At 45.7% G+C, this 19,167-nt stretch overlaps 1 protein-coding gene across 1 annotated transcript in view; it reads right to left on the bottom strand.

The window, feature by feature from the left end:
- KCNN2 (potassium calcium-activated channel subfamily N member 2) overlaps positions 1-19,167 on the bottom strand; it is a 191,658-nt gene that overhangs the window by 115,621 nt on the left and 56,870 nt on the right. The window contains exon 3 of the mRNA XM_060177160.1: positions 16,483-16,901. Within this exon, the coding sequence (XP_060033143.1) occupies positions 16,483-16,901 (419 nt within the window). The remainder of the gene's footprint in view (positions 1-16,482; positions 16,902-19,167) is intronic.

The raw sequence follows: 19,167 nt of genomic DNA, 5'->3' as shown, positions 1-19,167 counted from the left end.
AGATAGATCAAAGGAATGGAATGGGCGGGGATCTTTCAGGCAAAACAATGATTATGTAGATAGGCCATAGTATCAGGAATGCAGGGTGCTTTGTGAGCCCTGCCGAGCTCCACCACATCCTCCCAATTTCCCAACATCTCCCCTTTCTTTTTATCTAATGGCCATAGTATCAGGAATGCAGGGTGCTTTGTGAGGCAGGGAGTCTGATAAGAAGAGGTAAACTTCCTGTCTCTCCTTGCTCAACCTCTCAGTAGAGAGAGAGAGAGACTGACAGGATAAATGCACTCCTCAGGTCAAACCCTGCCAAACTCAACCACATCTTCACAATTTCCCTACAAACTTCCAGTGGAGGGGATGGGACATGGAACTCTGGTGGTGTTAACTGTGTGGAATTTTACCACTGTTATCTTACAAGCTTGTTAATCATTATTGAGTCACTAACAAAAAATAAAGTTTCCTTCGTTTCCAATAAAGGCCATGAAAATGATTGGAAGAGGTAATACATGGCAGTGGGGGCTTTGTACAGCAGACTTCCATTTCTGAGGCTCAGAAGTCCCAGATTCAGTCCCAGGCCCTAACAAAAGCCAGAGCTGAACAGCATTCTGATAAAAAAAAATCAAATCAAATCAAATAAAACAAAAAAGTAATATATGCTGAAATTGAGATGATTCAAGGCTACGTGGAAAAATAGATTAGAACGTGGCTGAGCCAAAGGAGGGTTAGACTGGAAAGGTACAAAAATCTGCAGCATTCAAAAAATAAACTTGTTTTGAGAAAGAAGTGCCGTTGCAATTTTTAGTCACTTCCCACCTATCTGTCTTAAGACAGAAAAACGTGTCCATCAAAATAAAACACTAGGGAGGAAGGAAGGGAAGTATTCTTTCTGGCTGGCTTGGAAACTGCCAGGAGACTTGGGTGGCTTGGGGCCACCACCCACAGGACACCCCTATTCTGAAGGAGCCCAGGAGAGGAGGATGTCCAGAGGGGACCAGCTGGGACAGGATTATGACCTGAGGCTCTGCATTGTGGTGCAGGTGACTTCAGGCTGCACTGGGCCAGGCCGCAAGATCACCTGCAGCAAAGCCAGGACAACTGCCAAGAGTCCCAGGGCTCCTCTATGAAGTGTTACCCAAGTGCCTTCTTAATTGGATTTTAAAATGTCATTGCAGCCAAGGTGCTGTCCCAGATAACCGGTATTTTGAACAAGTCAGAGCTGCTCCTGTCATCCTCCTCTGGGAGGATAAGCTTCAAACGGAGGGCCAAGGCAGTGATGTGGAGGAGAAAGGGCAGGCGGACCTAGGAGAGGACTTGGGAGACGCCCCCTAAGAAGTCCATTGGTCATTTCCCCCCACACTAAACAGTGGAGGTTTTGCTGGGCTAAGCAAGTCTGACTGTAGAAGCAGAAACCTCAGGGAAATGACAATCAGAGCATTTTCTTGTAGTGCCTGGGTCAGCCTGCAAGGTGACCAGGGAAAAGCAGCATGGAACCAGGGTGTTAAGTGTACTTTGAGCACAAGCACTTGAGAAGACTTGGGTTCCAGTCCATTCTGCAAGTGTGCAGTGACTGTGCACTGAAGGCTTTGATTCTATGTTCCCCTGAACAGTTTCCCAACTGTTCTAGATTAGATTCCTTTTGTGGTTTGGGAGGTGGCACAGTGGATAAAGCATTGGACTCTGGAGCATGAGGCCCTGAGTTTGGTCCCTGGTCGCACGTGTACCAGAGTTCTCTCTGGTTCTTTCTCTTTCTCTCCTCCTGTCATTCTCAGTAATAAATAAATAAAATATTTTTTAAAAAAAAGATTAGATTCCTTTTTAAAAGTGTTTTAGGGGCTGGGCAGTGGCGTGCCTGGTTGAACTTGCATAACCATGTTCAAGGATCCGAGTTCAAGCCCCTGCCCTCCACCTGCAAAGGGGAAGCTTCAAAAGCAGTGAAGCAAGTCTGCAGGTTTCTCTTTTTTCTCTCCTTCTTTGACTTCCTCTTCCCTCTCAGTTTCTCTCTGTCCTATCAGATAAAAAAAAAAAAGAAAAAAGGAAGGAAAAAAAGGGGGGGAGCCTTGGGAATGGTGCCTTCATCATGTAAGCATCAAGCCTCAGCAATAACCCTGGTGTTAATAATCACAAAACAAAAAGAAAAAAAATTATTGATTATTTATTTTGCCACCAGGGTTATCACTGGGGCTTGGTGCCTACACAATAACCCCCTCACCCCTCTTTCCTGGCAGCCAACTTTCTTTTTTACTTTTTTCAACAGAGGGAGAAAGAGAAACACCTGCAGCACTGAGCACTTCTCCTGAAGCTTCCTCCCTACAGGTGGGGACCCGGGGCTTCAACTCGGGTCCTCACACACAGTAGACTGTGAATTCCACAGGGTGTGCCACCACCTGGTTTCTGAGCTGATTCCTTAGTGGCTCAGCCTACGGACATCTCTCAAGGTCAATGACATCTCCCAAGGTTGATGGAGTTACAGTTCATAAGACTGCATTTGTCAGAAGGCCAGAGCACTTCTTCCCTATTTTGCAGCAGCAACTCTGGTGGACACAGGGAAACGGATTTTGTCTATAGAATGTACAGCATGAAGTATGCAGGTATCTCAATAGTACTAGACAGTAGCTGAGGTAACAGACGAAAGTCAGGATGGCACTTGCACCATCACTGGAGCTGCAAGGGAGGCCAGTGTCTGATTCCCTCACCTCTAAAAGGAGTTTTATCGTTAGCTGTGAGATAGGAAGAAGTCAGGGTCGATGGCGGAGCTCACTTGGATAGGGCACTACTTTGTCATGGGAGAAGGAAGGAAGGAAGGGAGGGAGGAAGGAAGGAAGGAAGGAAGGAAGGAAGGAAGGAAGGAAGGAAGGAAAAAAGAGGAAGAGAGAGAGATGAAGGAAGGAAAGAAGGAAGGAAGGGAGGGAGGAAGGAAGGAAGGAAGGAAGGAAGGAAAAAAGAGGAAGAGAGAGATGAAGGAAGGAAGGAAAGAAGGAAGGAAGGGAGGGAGGAAGGAAGGAAAAAAGAGAGGAAGAGAGAGATGAAGGAAGGAAAGAAGGAAGGGAGGGAGAAAGAAGGAAAGGACTAATTAAAACTGACCAATTCATTAACTTGAGCCTTCCAAGTACATTCAGAAAAAGAAAATCATGTATAAATTATAATAGCATTGTGCTCAAAATAATTTGGGCAACATGCTATTTGAAAATTAAGGACAACAGACTGGTTCTATGGACTGTTGATTGAAATATTTTAGGCTTTGTAGACTACATATGGTTTCTGTTACATAAATCCCCCCTCCCTGCCCCAATGCCAAATATGAACAGAAAGGTAAAAGCTGTTCTTAGCTCATGCGCTGCTGACAAACGAGAGGGGAAATCTGACTCAGGCTGTCAAGCCCCCTTTAGAGAGCTGAGCCCTCTGGGAAGGACAGCTTGCCTGTGTCAGATCTTGCTACAGAAATGGCCAATGACCAGCACAAATTTTGAGGCTAATGGAATGGGTTTCTGGGTGGTCGCTGCACTAAGTGAGGTGGTCCAGGAAGGGAAGGAGAAGAGTCGAATGGCTTCATTCATGAGGAGAACAACAAAAACAAACCATGAGGCAGAATGCAGCAAAACTAAATATAATATAATAAACATATATATATATATATATATATGTTTATTTCTCGGATAAAGACAGAGAGACATTGAGAGGGAAAGGGAAGGGAGGAAGGGAGAGAGACAGAGAGATACCTGCAGACCTGCTTCACTGCCTGTGAAACGTCCCCCCAAGAGGTGAGGGGGGGGTGGCGGCTTGAACCTGGATCTTTGTGCATTGTAGCATGTCCGTTCAACCAAGTACACAACCCAGCAATAAAGCTATTATATTGGAGGGGGGGTTGTGGCACATTTGGTTAAGTGCACATATCAGCATGCTCAAGGACCCTGGTTCGAACTCCCCCTATCCTCATTGCCCACCAGTAAGGAGGACACTTCATGAATGGTGAAGCAAGTCTGCAGGTGTCTCGTTCCCTCACTATTTCCACTCTTCGTCCAGTCAAATATAATAGAAAAGGGGGGGGGTAAAAAGGGAAAAAATGTCTGCCTGGAGTGTTGGCTTTGTAGTGCCAACACTGAGCCTCAGAGCTAAGCCTGGTGGCAATAAAAAAAATTAAAAATTAAAAAAAAAACCTCTTAAACTGGTGAAAACAATAGTGGCTCTCAGAGAGGAAGGGGAAGGGTGGGAGTAGTGGGTGCAGGGTTGTTTGGTGGGCTATGCTACAACTTTGTTGGCTGATGGAATGAGTCTCATACAGAGAGAGAGAGAGAGATGAAGCTATGTCCCTAAAATTCTATATCAAAGGAAAACAATACCATCTACCACCATGCAGTTTAGAACAAACTGAAATGGTTTAACTGGCCAAGCACTGCCTTACACCCTGGGCTTAATCAGTAACAAAGTGTACACTGGAGTGGTGCTCTGGTTTCTCTCTGCCTACCTGCCTGCTTCCCTATCTATCTATCTGTCTGTCTGTCTGCCTACCTACCTACCTACCTGTTGGTATGCTTCTAAATTCTGCTTCTAAGACCCCTTCTGTTGCATTGCATGACGTTGTGGTCTATTTATATAATCATTGTATTCATTGGTTTAATCCCCATTGGTTCACTTTTTCCTTCTCCCCACCCCCATCCTATGTAATTCCTCTTCCTGACACTTCCGCCTCAAGAAATATATAGGACAGGATTGTGATTAGATATAGCTAGATCAAACTGCATCCCCGCTCGTCAATAAAGACTGAACTGTGTTCCCAGCTCAGCTATGAGTCCCTGGACCTCTCTCTAACGCCCATGAAGCTAGACTGGCAACTGATGCCCCAAACTGGGACCGGCACCTACTTCTCTCTCTCTCTCTCAAGTTAGAATAGGTAGCACTAAAGAAGCAAGGAAAAGAAAGGGAAACATAGGGTGACTTCTGCACGGGGTGGGGTGTACTGCAGCAAAGCAAAGAGTCTGAGCTGGAGGGGAGGAGAGAGAGGGTCTTGTACCCAGCACAGGATGGTGACGGGGGGCTGGAATGGTGAAAGGGTGGTGTGCAGACATCTGTCACCAGGAAGGAAGAGACTGTACCCATATGTCCACAACTGTCCTGTGAATCATTACTTCTCCCAATAAAATCATTAATGCATTTCTAATAATATCTGGTTTAGAAAATTATTAAAGCATTTATAATCTTAGACCGGGGAGAACAGAAGCCACCGGTCTTGTCAGTATATAAGGTATTATTTGTAAATAATATTAAATGACATCAGTCATGTTAAGGTCTGATTACAGAAAATTGTGACCACAGGATTTTCAATGTGAACCAAGTTTCCCAAGTAACTTGGTTATAACAATAACTATCTACTGTCTTCTTAAACTCTAAGATAGCTGAGCCTTCCCTGTGGGGGGCTTGGTTTTGTGACACCAAATCACTATGTCCTCTGAGGCAAAAGGTTGACAACACCACAGAACAGTGAGTGGAGACTCATTGGCTCCAGAAATACAGTCAATGGTTTTGCTCTAAGAGAATTTATGTGTGTGTGTGTGTGTGGGGGGGTGGTCACTAATACAACCAGCCACCAAACATATAGGGGAACCATATTCTGGAAATCAAAACAGTGATTTAATTTTCTTTTTTTTCCAGATAGAGACAGAGAGGCAGAGAGGGGAAAGACAGACCCCCCCCAACGCCTGAGTTTCCTTTAATAAAGTGGGGGACTGGACTTAAACCTGGGTTCTGCGCACAACTTCAACTTTAAAGAAGTCTTTCTGCTAATTACATATGAGAGAGAGCATCACGGGGGTACATGCATCACTGGGATTTAAATCAAGAGCTCTGCCAGTTGAGCTATTTCCTGGGCTAGTTATCTCAGTCACATGATCACAGACGGCTTCCAGCTAATTCAACTGGCTCGGAATCCTTTGCGTCTCACTTTCTAGCTCACATTTCACGCTTGTTTGTTTTTCACCACCAGGGTTATCACTGGGGCTTGGTGCCTACACAACTCCATCCATCATCTGTGGCAGCTTTCTTCTTATTTTTTTTTTTCCTTATGACAGAAGGTGAAAGAAAGAAAGGGAAAGGAGGAGAGACACCGACAGCATTACTCCACCTCTTGTGAAATTTCCCCTCCCTGAAAGGTGGAGACTGGGGACTTGAACCTGGGTTCTCATGTATAGGTAATATGTGCTCTACCAAGTGACAACACCTGGGCCCTAGGTTCCTTTGTTTGTTTCGCTTTTTTGTTAGTTTGTTTTGGCCATTACAGAGGCTTCACTGTTTTAGGTCAACTAGTTCAGACACACAGAGAGTGAAAGGAAAGACATCACAGCATGGAATCTGGCTTGTACACAGGAAAACGCTTATGTATCACCCAGGTGAGCTATAAGGCCAGCCCCCACGGCCCATGATGCTTACACAAGGCTTCCTAAGAGTTTATGACACCACAACACTCCCCCCTCCCCCCCGGACATGTGCAGAGTCCATTGTAACTACTCTCTGCGTCTGTGAGAAGGTCTCAAATACCAGTCAGGAAAATACAACACCGACTTTCCTGTAAGTACCTTGAACACAGGATCTCTGAACAGACAGCTGTTTGAGAGCAAAGGGAGTGGGCAGCTGTCAGTCAAAACCCATTTGTTTGTCCTCGAGTCACTCTGGAAGAAAATGAATGTCAAACAGTGGCCAGGTCTTCCGTAGGGGGTGCTAAGACATCCTGTCAGAGGACAGGAAGGAAACACACTAGGAAGGCCCAGCATCAACTCCATGCCCACAGGTGGGTGTCACTCAGCACTCTCAGAACCACCTATCAAGGTCTCAGCAAAGGGGAGACCTCAGGGCTCAGCGCTCACAGCCTCCATCTGCAACGCTAATCCGGGGTCAGCCTTGCCAACACACATAGCAAAGCCCTTAAGAGCCCAAGGAAGCCAGATCTGCCATCTTCTGCTCCCCATAATGATCCTGGGTCCATACTCCCAGAGGAATAAAGAACAGGGAAGCTTCCAATGGAGGGGGGCAATGGAAATTATATGGAATTGTGTACCTCTTATCCCACAATCTTGTCGATTGTTATTAAATCACTAATAATTTTTTTTTTTTTTAAAGCCCTAGGAAGCAATGATCACCTCAGCTGGGGTCTGGAGATGCAGAGTCTGAAACATCTTTCCAGGAGGTGAGGCAGGGTCACCCCAGGTGAGAACAGGACAGGCATCCTCAGGGCCTGATGATGATGCAGTGCTTCTTGCCGTCAGCAAAGCCACGCAAGAAACAAAAAGCCCTTTTTTTCCCTCCTCAGCAGGTTAAAAAACAAACAAACAAAAAAAGCAATGGTCTGGGAGGTGGCATGGGAGATAAAAGCATTGAACTCTCAAGCATAAGGTCCCAAGTTCAATTCCCCCAGCAGAACATGTACCAGAGTGATGTCTGGTTCATTCTCATTCTCTCTCTTTCTCTCTTTCTCTCTCTCTCCCCCTGTCTCTCTTCCTATCTTTCTCATTAATAAATAAATAAAATCTTTTAAAAAAAAGCAGCCACCCTTGATCCTTTCCTCTCATTCTTGTTAATGGAGAATAATAGCTATCAGGAAAACATGACTCCTGTGTAGGGAAGAAAAAAAAAGGGAAGAAAGGCATATGAAGCAAATAACTCAACAAGGTGGTCGGAGTTGCCTGTCTCCAAGGACTGTAAGCTACTCAGCTGCTTCCTACAGGGCCCTGGAAGGCTGGGCAAGGCTGGTTTAAAGAACTACTGAGCACACCACACACACACACAGACACACACAGACACACACACACACATATACACACCATGCACACACACATTCAACATGCTCCAAACACATGCACTAGGTGGGATGCAAAAGGACAAGCAAACCATATTTGATAAAGAATCGGCAACAGGGAGACAGGAAGAAGTCAGGCACTATCAGACAGAAGGTCCAAGGGTGAGATGGACACGCAGCTTCAGCAGACAGCTTGCGAAGAAGAGAGTCAAAGTACTAAGGATCAAGGGGAGTGTGTGTGTGTGTGTGTGTGTGTGTGTGTGTGTGTGTGTGGCGGGGAGTGGGCGTCACCATGTTTAACCCACTTCACACTGATGAAGACTGCTGAGATGGCCTGGATGGGTCTGAGTGGCTGAGCACAGGCCTGGCATGGGTGGGGCCCTGGGGTAAATTACCAGCACCGTGTGCAAAGGAAGACAGAGGAAAGTGGCATAATGATGATGTAAAAAGACTTTCCTGCCTGAGATCCTGGGTTCAGTCCCCATACCAGCAAAAACTGGAGCTGAGCAATACTCTGGAGAAAAAAGGAAAGAAGGAAGGAAGATAGGAAGGAAGGAAGGAAGGAAGGAAGGAAGGAAGGAAGGGAGGGAGGGAAGGAAGTTAGGCAGGCAGGCTAGCTGGTGGGGTGGTTGAGTGCAAGGACCCAGATTTAAGCCTCTAATCCCCACCTGCAGGGGGAAAGCTTCATGAATGGTGAAGCAGGGCTGCAGGTGTCCCTCTGTCTCTCTCCCTCTCTATCCCCCCCTTCCCTCTTGATTTCTGACTATCTCTATCCAACACATAAATAAAGATTTTGAAAGTTTAAAATGAAAAGAGTTTGAAGAGGTGGAGGAGAGGAAGAAAAGGGAAAAAAGGAGTTTTTTTTTATTATTTAAAGAAAGAGCAAATTAAATGTCATCCATGGTAGAACAGTTCCTTGATCTCTTTCTTTCACATTGAAAATAAATATGTAGGTGTGCCCGGGCTCTGATGAAAACAACACCCCACCTCCCACCCCCAGTGACTGCTATTTAGAAAGGAGATCCAAAGGGGTGCAGGCCCTTGCATGTGAGCCTCAGAGAGACAAGGACAATGCTCACACAGAACACTTCTCTGCAAAAGCTCCGAGCAGCAGATGTCCATAAGGCGCAGGGCTGTGTGAATGGACACAGGAAATGTGGCAATTTGTCAACAAAGCGCAAGGACCGGCTTAAGGATCCCGGTTCAAGCCCCAGGGCTCCCCCCCACCTGCAGGGGGGTCGCTTCACAGGAGGTGAAGCAGGTCTGCAGGTGTCTGTCTTTCTCTCCCCCTCTCTGTCTTTCCCTCCTCTCTCCATTTCTCTCTGTCCTATCTAACAATGACGACATCAATAACAACAAGAATAATAATCACACCAACGATAAAACAAGGGCAACAAAAGGGGGAAAAACACTAGCCTTCAGAAGCAGTGGATTCATGGGGCAGGCACTGAGCCCCAGCAGTAACCCCGGAGGCAAGAAAGAAAAAAAGAAAGGAGCTCAGGGAGATGAGAAGGTCCACACCCAGTTAAGTGCATACACTGCCGGGTGCAAGAGCCCAGATTGGAGCACCCGACTCCCCACCTGCAGTGAGGCGTAAGCATCAGGGATAGTGAAGCAGGTCTGCAGGTGTCCATCTCTCTCTCCCCTCTAGATGCCCCCTCGTCTCTCAATTTCTCTTTGTCCTACCAAATAAAACAGAATGAAATAAAAAGGACAAAAGTAATGGTCTTAAGGAGTGCTAGATTCCTAGTGCAGGCACCAAGCCCTAATGATAACACTGCTGGCAATAAATTACATTTATTTACTTATTTATTTATCTGTTTATCTATCTATTTATACAGAAAGATGCTCGCTCACTGCCTTCTGGGTCACAGAAGGGCTGGACAGCCGCAGTGGAACTAAACCAACAAAGGCAACTGCACACTCTTCAAGGCTCAGGCAGGTCTAGGGGGACTGGAGGAGGTGATACACCTGAGTCAGCACACAGGGTACAGCTGCTCAAGGACCAAGGTTCAAGTCTCAGGTCTGCAGCTGCAGGAGGGATTATTTTTTTCACAAATGCTGAAATGGTGCTGCTGGTGTCTCTCTTTCTCTCCAGATGTCCACCTTCCCTCACGATTTCTAGCTCTATCCAAAGAGTAAGTGAAATACACATTTAAAAAAAAAAACATCAGGTTGAGGGTAAGAGCTGAGCAGTGGCCCCCTGAGACCGGAGTGGTCAGGAATTGAGCACACATGGGCATGGGGTGGGGTGGGGCGACCATTGGGATTGATGGGGCAGTTCCCAACCTCAATGGAGGTGATCCCTGCATCATTCTAAATGCTCACTGTAGCTCCTGAGTTGTGCAAACACAAAGCTATATCACTTATACTTCAATCAAGAGATTCAACTATCCCCCTTTAAAGTCCCCCAGCAGAGAACACAAGGAAGCTTTTTTTTTTTCCCCCTTTTCCTTGTGTCCAAAATGATAGTGACAGGACTGCACTTAGCTCCCCACCTCCAGGGAGCAAACTCTGTGTCAGTCTGTCAGCCCTTGTGGGCACCACCCACGGAGCAAACTGTGTATTCAAAGTGGCTATGACTTCATGCCCTGCTGGGTGTAAATACCCAACCACTGGGGCCTCTTCCAACAGCCGGAGGAATCTACAACAGTCACAGCTCCTTGGAGATCTGTGGGCTGCTGAGTCCCGGACACTATCAACAGACCAAGTGGGAGCGTTCAAAGGATTAGCACCTGGGAAACTGGTTCATCCCCAGGGCGTCAGGCTGACTCGCCCTCTAAACACATCAGGCTCTCTGCACTCCAACTCAGCTCTGAGCCATGGTTCTAAAACCCACCTTCACTCCCTGCCTGAGTTCTGGGGATACCATGTGTTACATGGACAAAGGCAACAGGAGGGCACGGAGCCTCATGGGGGACGAATGCTCTGCATCTTTCCACTGTAGCTCATGTGTAGGGGCACTTTTTTCAAGCATTCTTTTTTGATTTACTTTTTAAGTTATTTTTATTTATTTAGTGGACAGAGACATAAATCGAGAGGGAATGGGGTGTTAAGAGAGGGAGAGAGACAGAGAGTCACCCGCAACACTGCTTCACCACTTGCAAAGCTTTACCCTGCAGGTAGGGATCAGGGGCTTGAACCTGGGTCCTTGTGCACTGTGATCTGTGCACTCAGCCAGGTGTGCCATCACCTGGCCCCTCTTTTTAAATTTTTATGTATTTTATTTATCTTGGATAGAGACAGAGAAATCAAAAGGGAAGGGGGAGATAGAGTGGGGGGAAGAGGGGAGGGAGAGAGAGAGAGAGACATACCTGCAATACTGCTTTGCTTTACCACTCAGGAAGCTCCCCCACCCCCTGCAAGTGGAGACCAGGGCTCAAATCACAGTCCTTGCACATGGCTTTATTTATTTATTTATTTGTGATAGGACAGAAAGAAACTGAGAGCAAAGTGAGGTCAGAGAAGGGGAGAGAGAAAGAGAGTTGCCCCCTGCAGATAAGAACAAGGGACTTGACCCAGGGTCTTTGTGTATAGTAACTAATATGTATGCTCAGTTAGGTCCACTACAGCCCAACCCCAAATAAATAAACCTTAAAAAATAAGACTCAGGGATTGGGTGGTGACACACTGAGTTAAGTGCAGATAGTATAAAGCAGATATCTACCTTTCTTTCCCCCTCTCTATCTTCTCCTACTCTCTCAGTTTCTCTTTGTCCTAGCCTAGAAAGAATAGGAAAAAAAAAAGTCACCAGGAGCAGTGGATTCATAGAGTTAGCCCTGAGTCCCAGCAATAACCTTGGACAAAAAACAAACAAACAAAAAAAACACCTGCATAATTTTGGTGACAGCTGATGGACTCAACAAGCATCCTGGTCTCAGTCCCCTGCCTAGACCCCCTTAAAAGTCACGATCATGGGAGTTGAGCAGTAGCACAGCGGGTTAAGCACACGTGGCACAAAGTGTGAGGACTGCTGCAAGGATCCCGGTTCGAGCCCCCGGCTCCCCACCTGCAGGAGGATCGCTTCACAAGCAGTGAAGTAGGTCTGCAGGAGTCTATCTTTCTCTCCCCCTCTCTGTCTTTCTCTACTCTGTTCATTTCTCTCTGTCCTATCCAACAACGACTACAACAATAGAAAAAAAAGGGCAACAAAAGGGAATAAATAAATAATAAAAACAAGCCATGATCATGTTATTTTTGTATTTCATGATTACATGTTTTTTATTTTATCAAGTGACTTTTTTTCTTGGCCATCAGGATTATTGTGAGGACTGGGGAGCCTTTTTATTTTCTTTTAGATCAAGGATGCAGACAGAGATAAAGAGATAGAGAGAGCTAGAGAGAGAAGAGAGAGAGACCACAATACTGTTCCACTGATCATGAAGGTTCCCCTGTGCAAATGCCCCTGTATGGCAACCTGGGGCTCAAGCCTGCATTGTCACTCCAGGGTTCTGCTTTATATGTTTTAATGTGATGTCAGAGAATGAACTCAGGGATCTGCATACCTATGAGTCCCAGCCCACTCTTGCTTCTCCATTGAGAAGGCCTGAGAGACAATCTCAGGCTGACCCACCACCCCGAGGCTCTCCTGGTGTGGCTTGGTGCTGGGGATCAAACCCAGGGCCTCAGGCATGGTAAGATGAATGGAGTCCCCACTGAGACACCTCCCAGACTCCAGTTAGCATCTTAAAACAGAGCAGTGTCACAAAAATAGCAGACAGGGTGGCGAGACAGCTGTGAAGAAGCTGGAGAGAACCCCCCCCCACACACACACACACCCACAGCAGAGGCTCAGGCATTCTCTGTGCCACTATCTGGGCAAGGAACACAACTGTCCTTCCTCTGCACAAGGAGAGGACAGGGAGGCTCTGAGGGTGAGGACAGCACCAAACACCACAGAGCAGAGCGACACTGAGACACTCCGCCTCCACTGTTCTACGTGCTTGGCACTGGTGCATCTTGCTAGCCTGGCAGAAGTCTGGAAGGACCAGAGCCAGGGATAAGAAGCAATGCCTCCACTGGCAGCTGAGGCTTCCACCACCCTGCCCTAAACTGCCCAGAATACTGTTTCCAAGGTAGCAGGAAGCTCTGCCAAGAGCCCAGCTGGGTGGTGCAGAAAATAGGGATAGATACTTCGGCCAGTGCTTCCTGCCCTCCACAAAAACCACCTGCTGGATTTTTCCCCCACTGGACACACTTTACAGAAATACAGAGAGCTTCCAATCAGTCCTGTGGAGCCTAGTTCTTAAATAATTGCAGAGACCCAGGGTTAGCAAAACAAGGAAGGAAAGCTTATGAAAATAAACAGAAGCTGAAAGAGGGGCACATGCAACTGTGAGAATATAAAGAAAAAGAATTGAAACCGTTTTCAAAAATTATCATTAACAGCTTCAGAGAAATAAAACATTCTATTGAGGGAGCATGATACTACTGTCTGTTTTTAGGTACATTTTTTTAATTATCTTTATTTATTTGATAGACATAACCAGAAATTGAGAGGGAAAGGGCAGATAGAGAGGGAGAAGAGAGACATCTGAAGAACTGCTTCACCACTTGCAAAGCTTTCCCCCTGCAGGTGGGGACCGGAGGCTTGAACCTGGGTCCTTGCCTATTGCACCATCACCCAACCCCGATACCACATACATTCAGAGATGAGGAGAAAGGATGTTTGAAGTGGCTGCGCAGTAAGTCCAAGAGAAAAATTTAAAAGGTAAAGCTGAGGCTATCTCCATATATATAACATAGAGATGGAAAACACAGAAAGAAACTAAGAAAACTGGTCTAAGAGGTGGTGCAGTGGATAAAACATTGGACTCTCAAGCATGAGGTTCTGAGTTCAATCCCCGGGACCACATGTACCAGTGATGTCTGGTTCTTTCTCTTTCTCCCCTCTCCTAGCTTTCTCATTAATAAATAAATAAAATATTTTAAAAAGAAAGTAAGAAAACTGGAAGAACTAATATAAGGCAGCTAATAAACACACACAGCAAGACCTCAGGAACACACACCACTATCATTCAAGAATACTAATTCCGAGATCAAAGTGGCTTACTAAGTTCCCTTCTCACTGGACTAAAATAGAATCCCACCTCAACAATCGATCTTTGTATGGTTTTCGGACATTAACCTGAAAAGTTGCTAGCCATAATAGAGAAGAAAAGTGGGAGTCGGGCGGTAGCATAGTGGGTTAAGCGCAGGTGGCACAAAGTGTAATGACTGGCGTTAAGGATCCCGGATCGAGCCCCCAGCTCCCCACCTACAGGGGAGTCACTTCACAAACAGTGAAGCAGGTCTGCAGGTGTCTATCTTTCTCTCCCCCTCTCTGCCTTCCCCTCCTCTCTCCATTTCTCTCTGTCCTAGCCAACAACAACGACATCAATAACAACAATAAAAACTACAACAATAAAACAACAAGGGCAAAAAAAAAAAGAATAAAATTTTTTTTTAAAAGAGAAGGCATCAGACTGCCAGAGGAACAAGTTGAACTTTTCAGTGTTTTGAGAGAAAGTGAGTTCCAATCTAGCTTCACATTCAATCTGGATCTCAAAGAAGCCTGAGAAAACAGAACTCTCATCCCTGCCAAAGTTCATAAAACCTCTCTCTTTCACCCAAGGTCTGCTCTTAAAACTAAGAAATGAGGGCTGGTGGGGGGGGGGGAGAGGATACAGGTCCAAAAAGGATGACAGAGGACCTAGTGGGGGTTGTATTGTTATATGGAAAACTGGGAAATATTATGCATGTACAAACTATTGCATTTACTGTCAAATGTAAAACATTAATTCCACAATAAAGAAATTAAAAAAAAAAAAGAAAGAAATGAGGCCATCTACCAAAATGAAGACATGAGAAGCTGAGTTGAATAAAAGGGCATTTCTTCCCCACCCCCACAAAAACACATCCACTATATATATGAAATTTCCAGCAAGAGGGAAAAGCAGGTTAGACAGTCTTGAGAACCTTTTCTGCTGTGTGAAATTGACAAGACTCCCTAGTAGAGAGGAGAAGATCATCTGCATACTATAGGAGAATTCCGAGGTCTACACACCTAAGCAAATGAAATGAGGCAACTCTTAATTCCACTGAAAAGTGAAGTTGTGTAGGAAAGGCAAGATGACTTGAATACTGTCTAGATCATCTAGACATAAGGTCAATCTATGTAGTCACAAATAATAGCAACATGTAATATAGCTGATGGGTGGATATCAGACACGCTAAGAAGACAGAAATTACTTGGTGGGGGGTAGGATAGCATGTTAAAAGGACAAGGGAAGGGAGTCAGGCGGTAGTGCAGTGGGTTAAGCACACGTGGCACAAAATGCAAGGACCGGTGGCGGAAGGATCCCGGTTCGAGCCCCTGGCTCTCCACCTGCAGGGGGGTCGCTTCACTGGTGGTGAAGCAGGTCTGCAGGTGTCTGTCTTTCTCTCCCCCTCTCTGCCTTCCCCTTTTCTCTCCAGTTCTCTCTGTCCTATCCAACAATGACAACAATAACAACAATAATAATAACCACAACAATGTTAAAACAGCAAGGGTAACAAAAGGGAAAATAAATAAATAAATAAATAAATAAATATTTTTTCAAAAAAGACAAGGGAAAAAAAAAGACCAAATCCCCAACTTCTATAAATGCTTAGACTACAATTCAAGATGCAGCCACATATACAATTGCATTCCAAAAGAGGACACATAATTACCAAATAAAAGGCTAAATGTACTTCAAGAGTTTGTTTCTAGAAAGTCGGTATAGAGGAGGGGTGTAATGGGTTTGTAACCATTCTCACAATGATCACATTTCCCTTCAGGGAATCCACGTGCGTATATATAACTTCAACTTTCCAAAAATTCAAGTTCAAGAAACTCTAGTTACTGCTAAGACCCATATCCACACTTCTGGAAACGTCAAAAAATCATTCCTGTCTCTTGTTACTTCCAATGCCTTCTACACCAAGGTCACACAAGCCCCGCCTTCCCCCAGCCAGCCCATCCTCTACAATGATGCTCCTGCTTAAGAGAATGCTGCCACGTTTTCTCGATTATGTGTGATGTCAAATGGCAAAGTGAACAGCATTATCTTGTAACTGCTTAGTCCAGGCTCACTCAACGGCTCCGGAAGTCTAAGCAGGTCTCACTCTAGGCCAACAGAGCCAGCCCTTCAAAGAGTAAAACAAATACAGACCAGCCAGGCGCACCTGCTGTTGACACATGACTCAAACTAGGAATGTACGCCAACAAGCTCCGCATAAGGGAACCATGTGACACTGGCATAACTTGGCCAGCCACTTGTCCTCAGTGCTCCATCAGGAGAAGAACCTTTCCCAGGGGTTCAGGCCCGTCTCTCTTAACAGAGATCCATGCTGACAACCAACCAGGCACCAGAATGAGTCCCAGGGCAGCAGCGTTTTTCTCACCAATGTCCCCTCCCAGTCTGCAATTCTGCAATTCTCCGGACTGACTCAGATGTGAAAGGCAATCCTCTACGGCAAATCGATGGAACCAGCAAAAAAAAAAAAAAAAAAAAAAAAAACACTGCAAGCACAGCAACGCCACTTGCAAACACCTCAGGGGAAGCTTTGCCCCCTACGTCAGGGAAGAGAAGCAGCCCAGCCGAGCGTCACGTCTCCGGAGCAAGTCCAGTGGGTCTCTGTGTGTGGCCCAGGAGACCAGGTGGCAAAAGCATATTCTCAGGAAAAGAAACAACACTTACCTCTCACAGGCTCGGACAGTCCATGCGGCAATTATCCATAATGAGATACTAAAAACCAAGAGTACAGTTCCCGGGCATATAGTCATTAGAGTCTTCATAACAAAACGTGTATTGAAGTTTATCTTATTAAGTGCTCCTATGCTCCGAGATGAGGCATCAGTGAACAGTTTGCTATGTAAAAGCATGACTCTGGCAATCAGGTAGAGTCTTAAGAACATGGGGATAGACAAAATGATGTCCACATCGGCGGTGGTGGTGGAGGGGGCGTAGGAGAAGGCAAGCCGGGCCGTCCATGTGAACGTGTAATTCCCAGGGATGGGATGGATAGCACACACCAGTATTTCCAAGCAGATGAAGAAAATCCGCTCATAAGTCATGGCTATTCTCCAGTCATCTGCTCCATTGTCCACCATGAACAACTGAAAAAGCAAAGTAGAAAAATCAGCTTCGGGGGCTGTGGGAAACACATGGGCTGCAAGGGTTAGTTCAGAGTTTCACAACACTGAACAGGTGACCCCTCTGTGGAGAATGGGAGAAGGCCAGCAGGAACTTAACTGTAGGCGGTAACCTTCCTTCTCAGCTGCTGCTTCCACACCCCTCTTCCTGGACAGAACCAGCCTCACTTTCAGGGACCTTCCTCCCAGGGAAGCTCTTTAGGGCCAGGCCTAAATACTCAGGAATGCTGGCTCTCTCCCATGCCTATCAGAAGTTCTTAATTTCTTTCTCTTTGATTTATCTGCCTCACAGTTATCTAATAATTTGGCTGATCTTAAAGAACCCCAGAGGGGCACTGGAGGGTTTCATTTCACTACCACCCCCCATAAATAAGCAATGATCCCTAATTTCCCAAGTACAGAGGTTCACAGGCTGAAGTCTAAGGAACACACATGAACACACACACACACACACACACACACACACACACACACACACACACACACACTACTGATCCAGAGATGGGCAACCAGTTCAGAAGCTATCCCTGGGGAGTTGGAGTCCAGCGGTAGAGCAGCTGGTTAAGCACAGGTGGCACAAAGCACAAGGACCGGCTTAAGGATCCTGGATCGGGGCTCCAGCTCCCCACCTGCAGGGGAGTCGCTTCACAGGTGGTGAAGCAGGTCTGCAGGTGTCTGTCTTTCTCTCCCCCTCTCTGTCTTCCCCTCCTCTCTCCATTTCTCTCTGTCCTATCCAACAACGACGACATCAATAAAAGAACCTATCCCTTTATTAGATAGAGACAGAAAGAAATTTAAAGGAGAAGGAGAGATAGAGCAGGCAAGAGACAGAGATACACCTGCAGCCCTGCTTCAGCACTCATATAGCTCTCTCCCTGCAGGTGGGGACCAGGGGCTTGAACCTGGGTCCTTGTGCACTGTAATGCAATGTGCCGCTGCCCAGCCCCAAGTACCCCTTTCCATTATCAGAAATGTGGACATTTTCCTCCAGCTTTTCTAATTTTCAAAGGAGTCCCTGGAGGGGAAAAAGATGAGAACCACTGTCAATCTATGCTCATTCCGTCACATTCACACTGAGCAGTGAACTTGACTCTGACTGGTTTGAAGAAACAAAAAAAAAAATGGGGTGGTGACACACCTGGTTAAGAGCACATGTTATGATGCACAAGGACCTGGGTTCAAGCCCCCCCCCCCCGTTCCCATCTCCAGAGGGAAAGCGTCATGAGTGTTGAAGCAGATTTGTAGCCCTCTCTCTCTCTCTCTCTCTCTCTCTCTCTCTCTCTCTTCCTCTCTATCTCTACCTTCCCTCTTGATGCCTGGCAATCTCTATCAAATAACTGAAAGAAATGTTAAAACACTGGCCTCACCCTTTTAAAAATCAATGAGGTAAATGTATTTTGGGGTGTATTATTCATTTAGAGACACTTTCAACTTATTTTTAATTAAATTAAAGCAAATTATTACTTGACGATCTGCTCTTGCTTCTTGTTCTTAACACTTTTACACAGACTATCCACAGTACAGGATGGAAATGACTACATTTTTTTTCCATATTAGATTACAAAGTTTCCTTTTGCATTGCTTAGTGAAACTTTGATGTTTTGATCAGTGGTAGGTTCCGAGTTGTTGGTTCCAGTTTAACATATTGAATGTAGCAACTTGCTTTTGAAGTTGGGCTTTGACTGTAGATGGTTTATAGCTGTGGTGTGAGTAATGCAACAATGTTCCCTTGACACATTCTTGGTGGTGACATGTAGTTCTATATTTAAGTCTCCAACAAGAGGGAAAATTAGGTTTTTCCTTTTGTTTGTATTAAAGGAATGTGTGAGCAAGATAATTTTTAATTTTTTTATCTTTATTTGTTGGATAGAGGCAGCCAGAAATTTCGAGGGAAGGGGGAGACAGAGAAGGAGAGAGACAGGGGCTTGGTGGTGGCTTACCTGGTTCAGTAAACCTGTTATAATGTGCAAGGACCCAGGTTTGAGTCCCCAGTCCCCACTTGCAGGGGAAAGTTTCACAAGTGGTGAAATAGTGTTACAGGTGTCTGTCTCCCTCTCTTCCCTCTCTATTTCTGGCTGTCTCTATCCAATAAATAAATAAAGGTAATAAAAAAATTTAAAAAGAGAGAGAGAAGGAGACAGAGAGACACCTGTAGCCCTGTTTCATTACTTGTTAAGCTTTCCCCCTCCAGATGGGGACCAGGAGCTTGAACCCAGGCCCTTACACACTG

This window comes from Erinaceus europaeus, chromosome 2, assembly GCF_950295315.1.
Source record: "Erinaceus europaeus chromosome 2, mEriEur2.1, whole genome shotgun sequence".
In the NCBI taxonomy this organism is placed as follows: Eukaryota; Metazoa; Chordata; class Mammalia; order Eulipotyphla; family Erinaceidae; genus Erinaceus; species Erinaceus europaeus.
The sequence above is the reverse complement of the archived record's forward strand: the minus strand, read 5'-3'. Positions and strand labels throughout refer to the sequence as shown.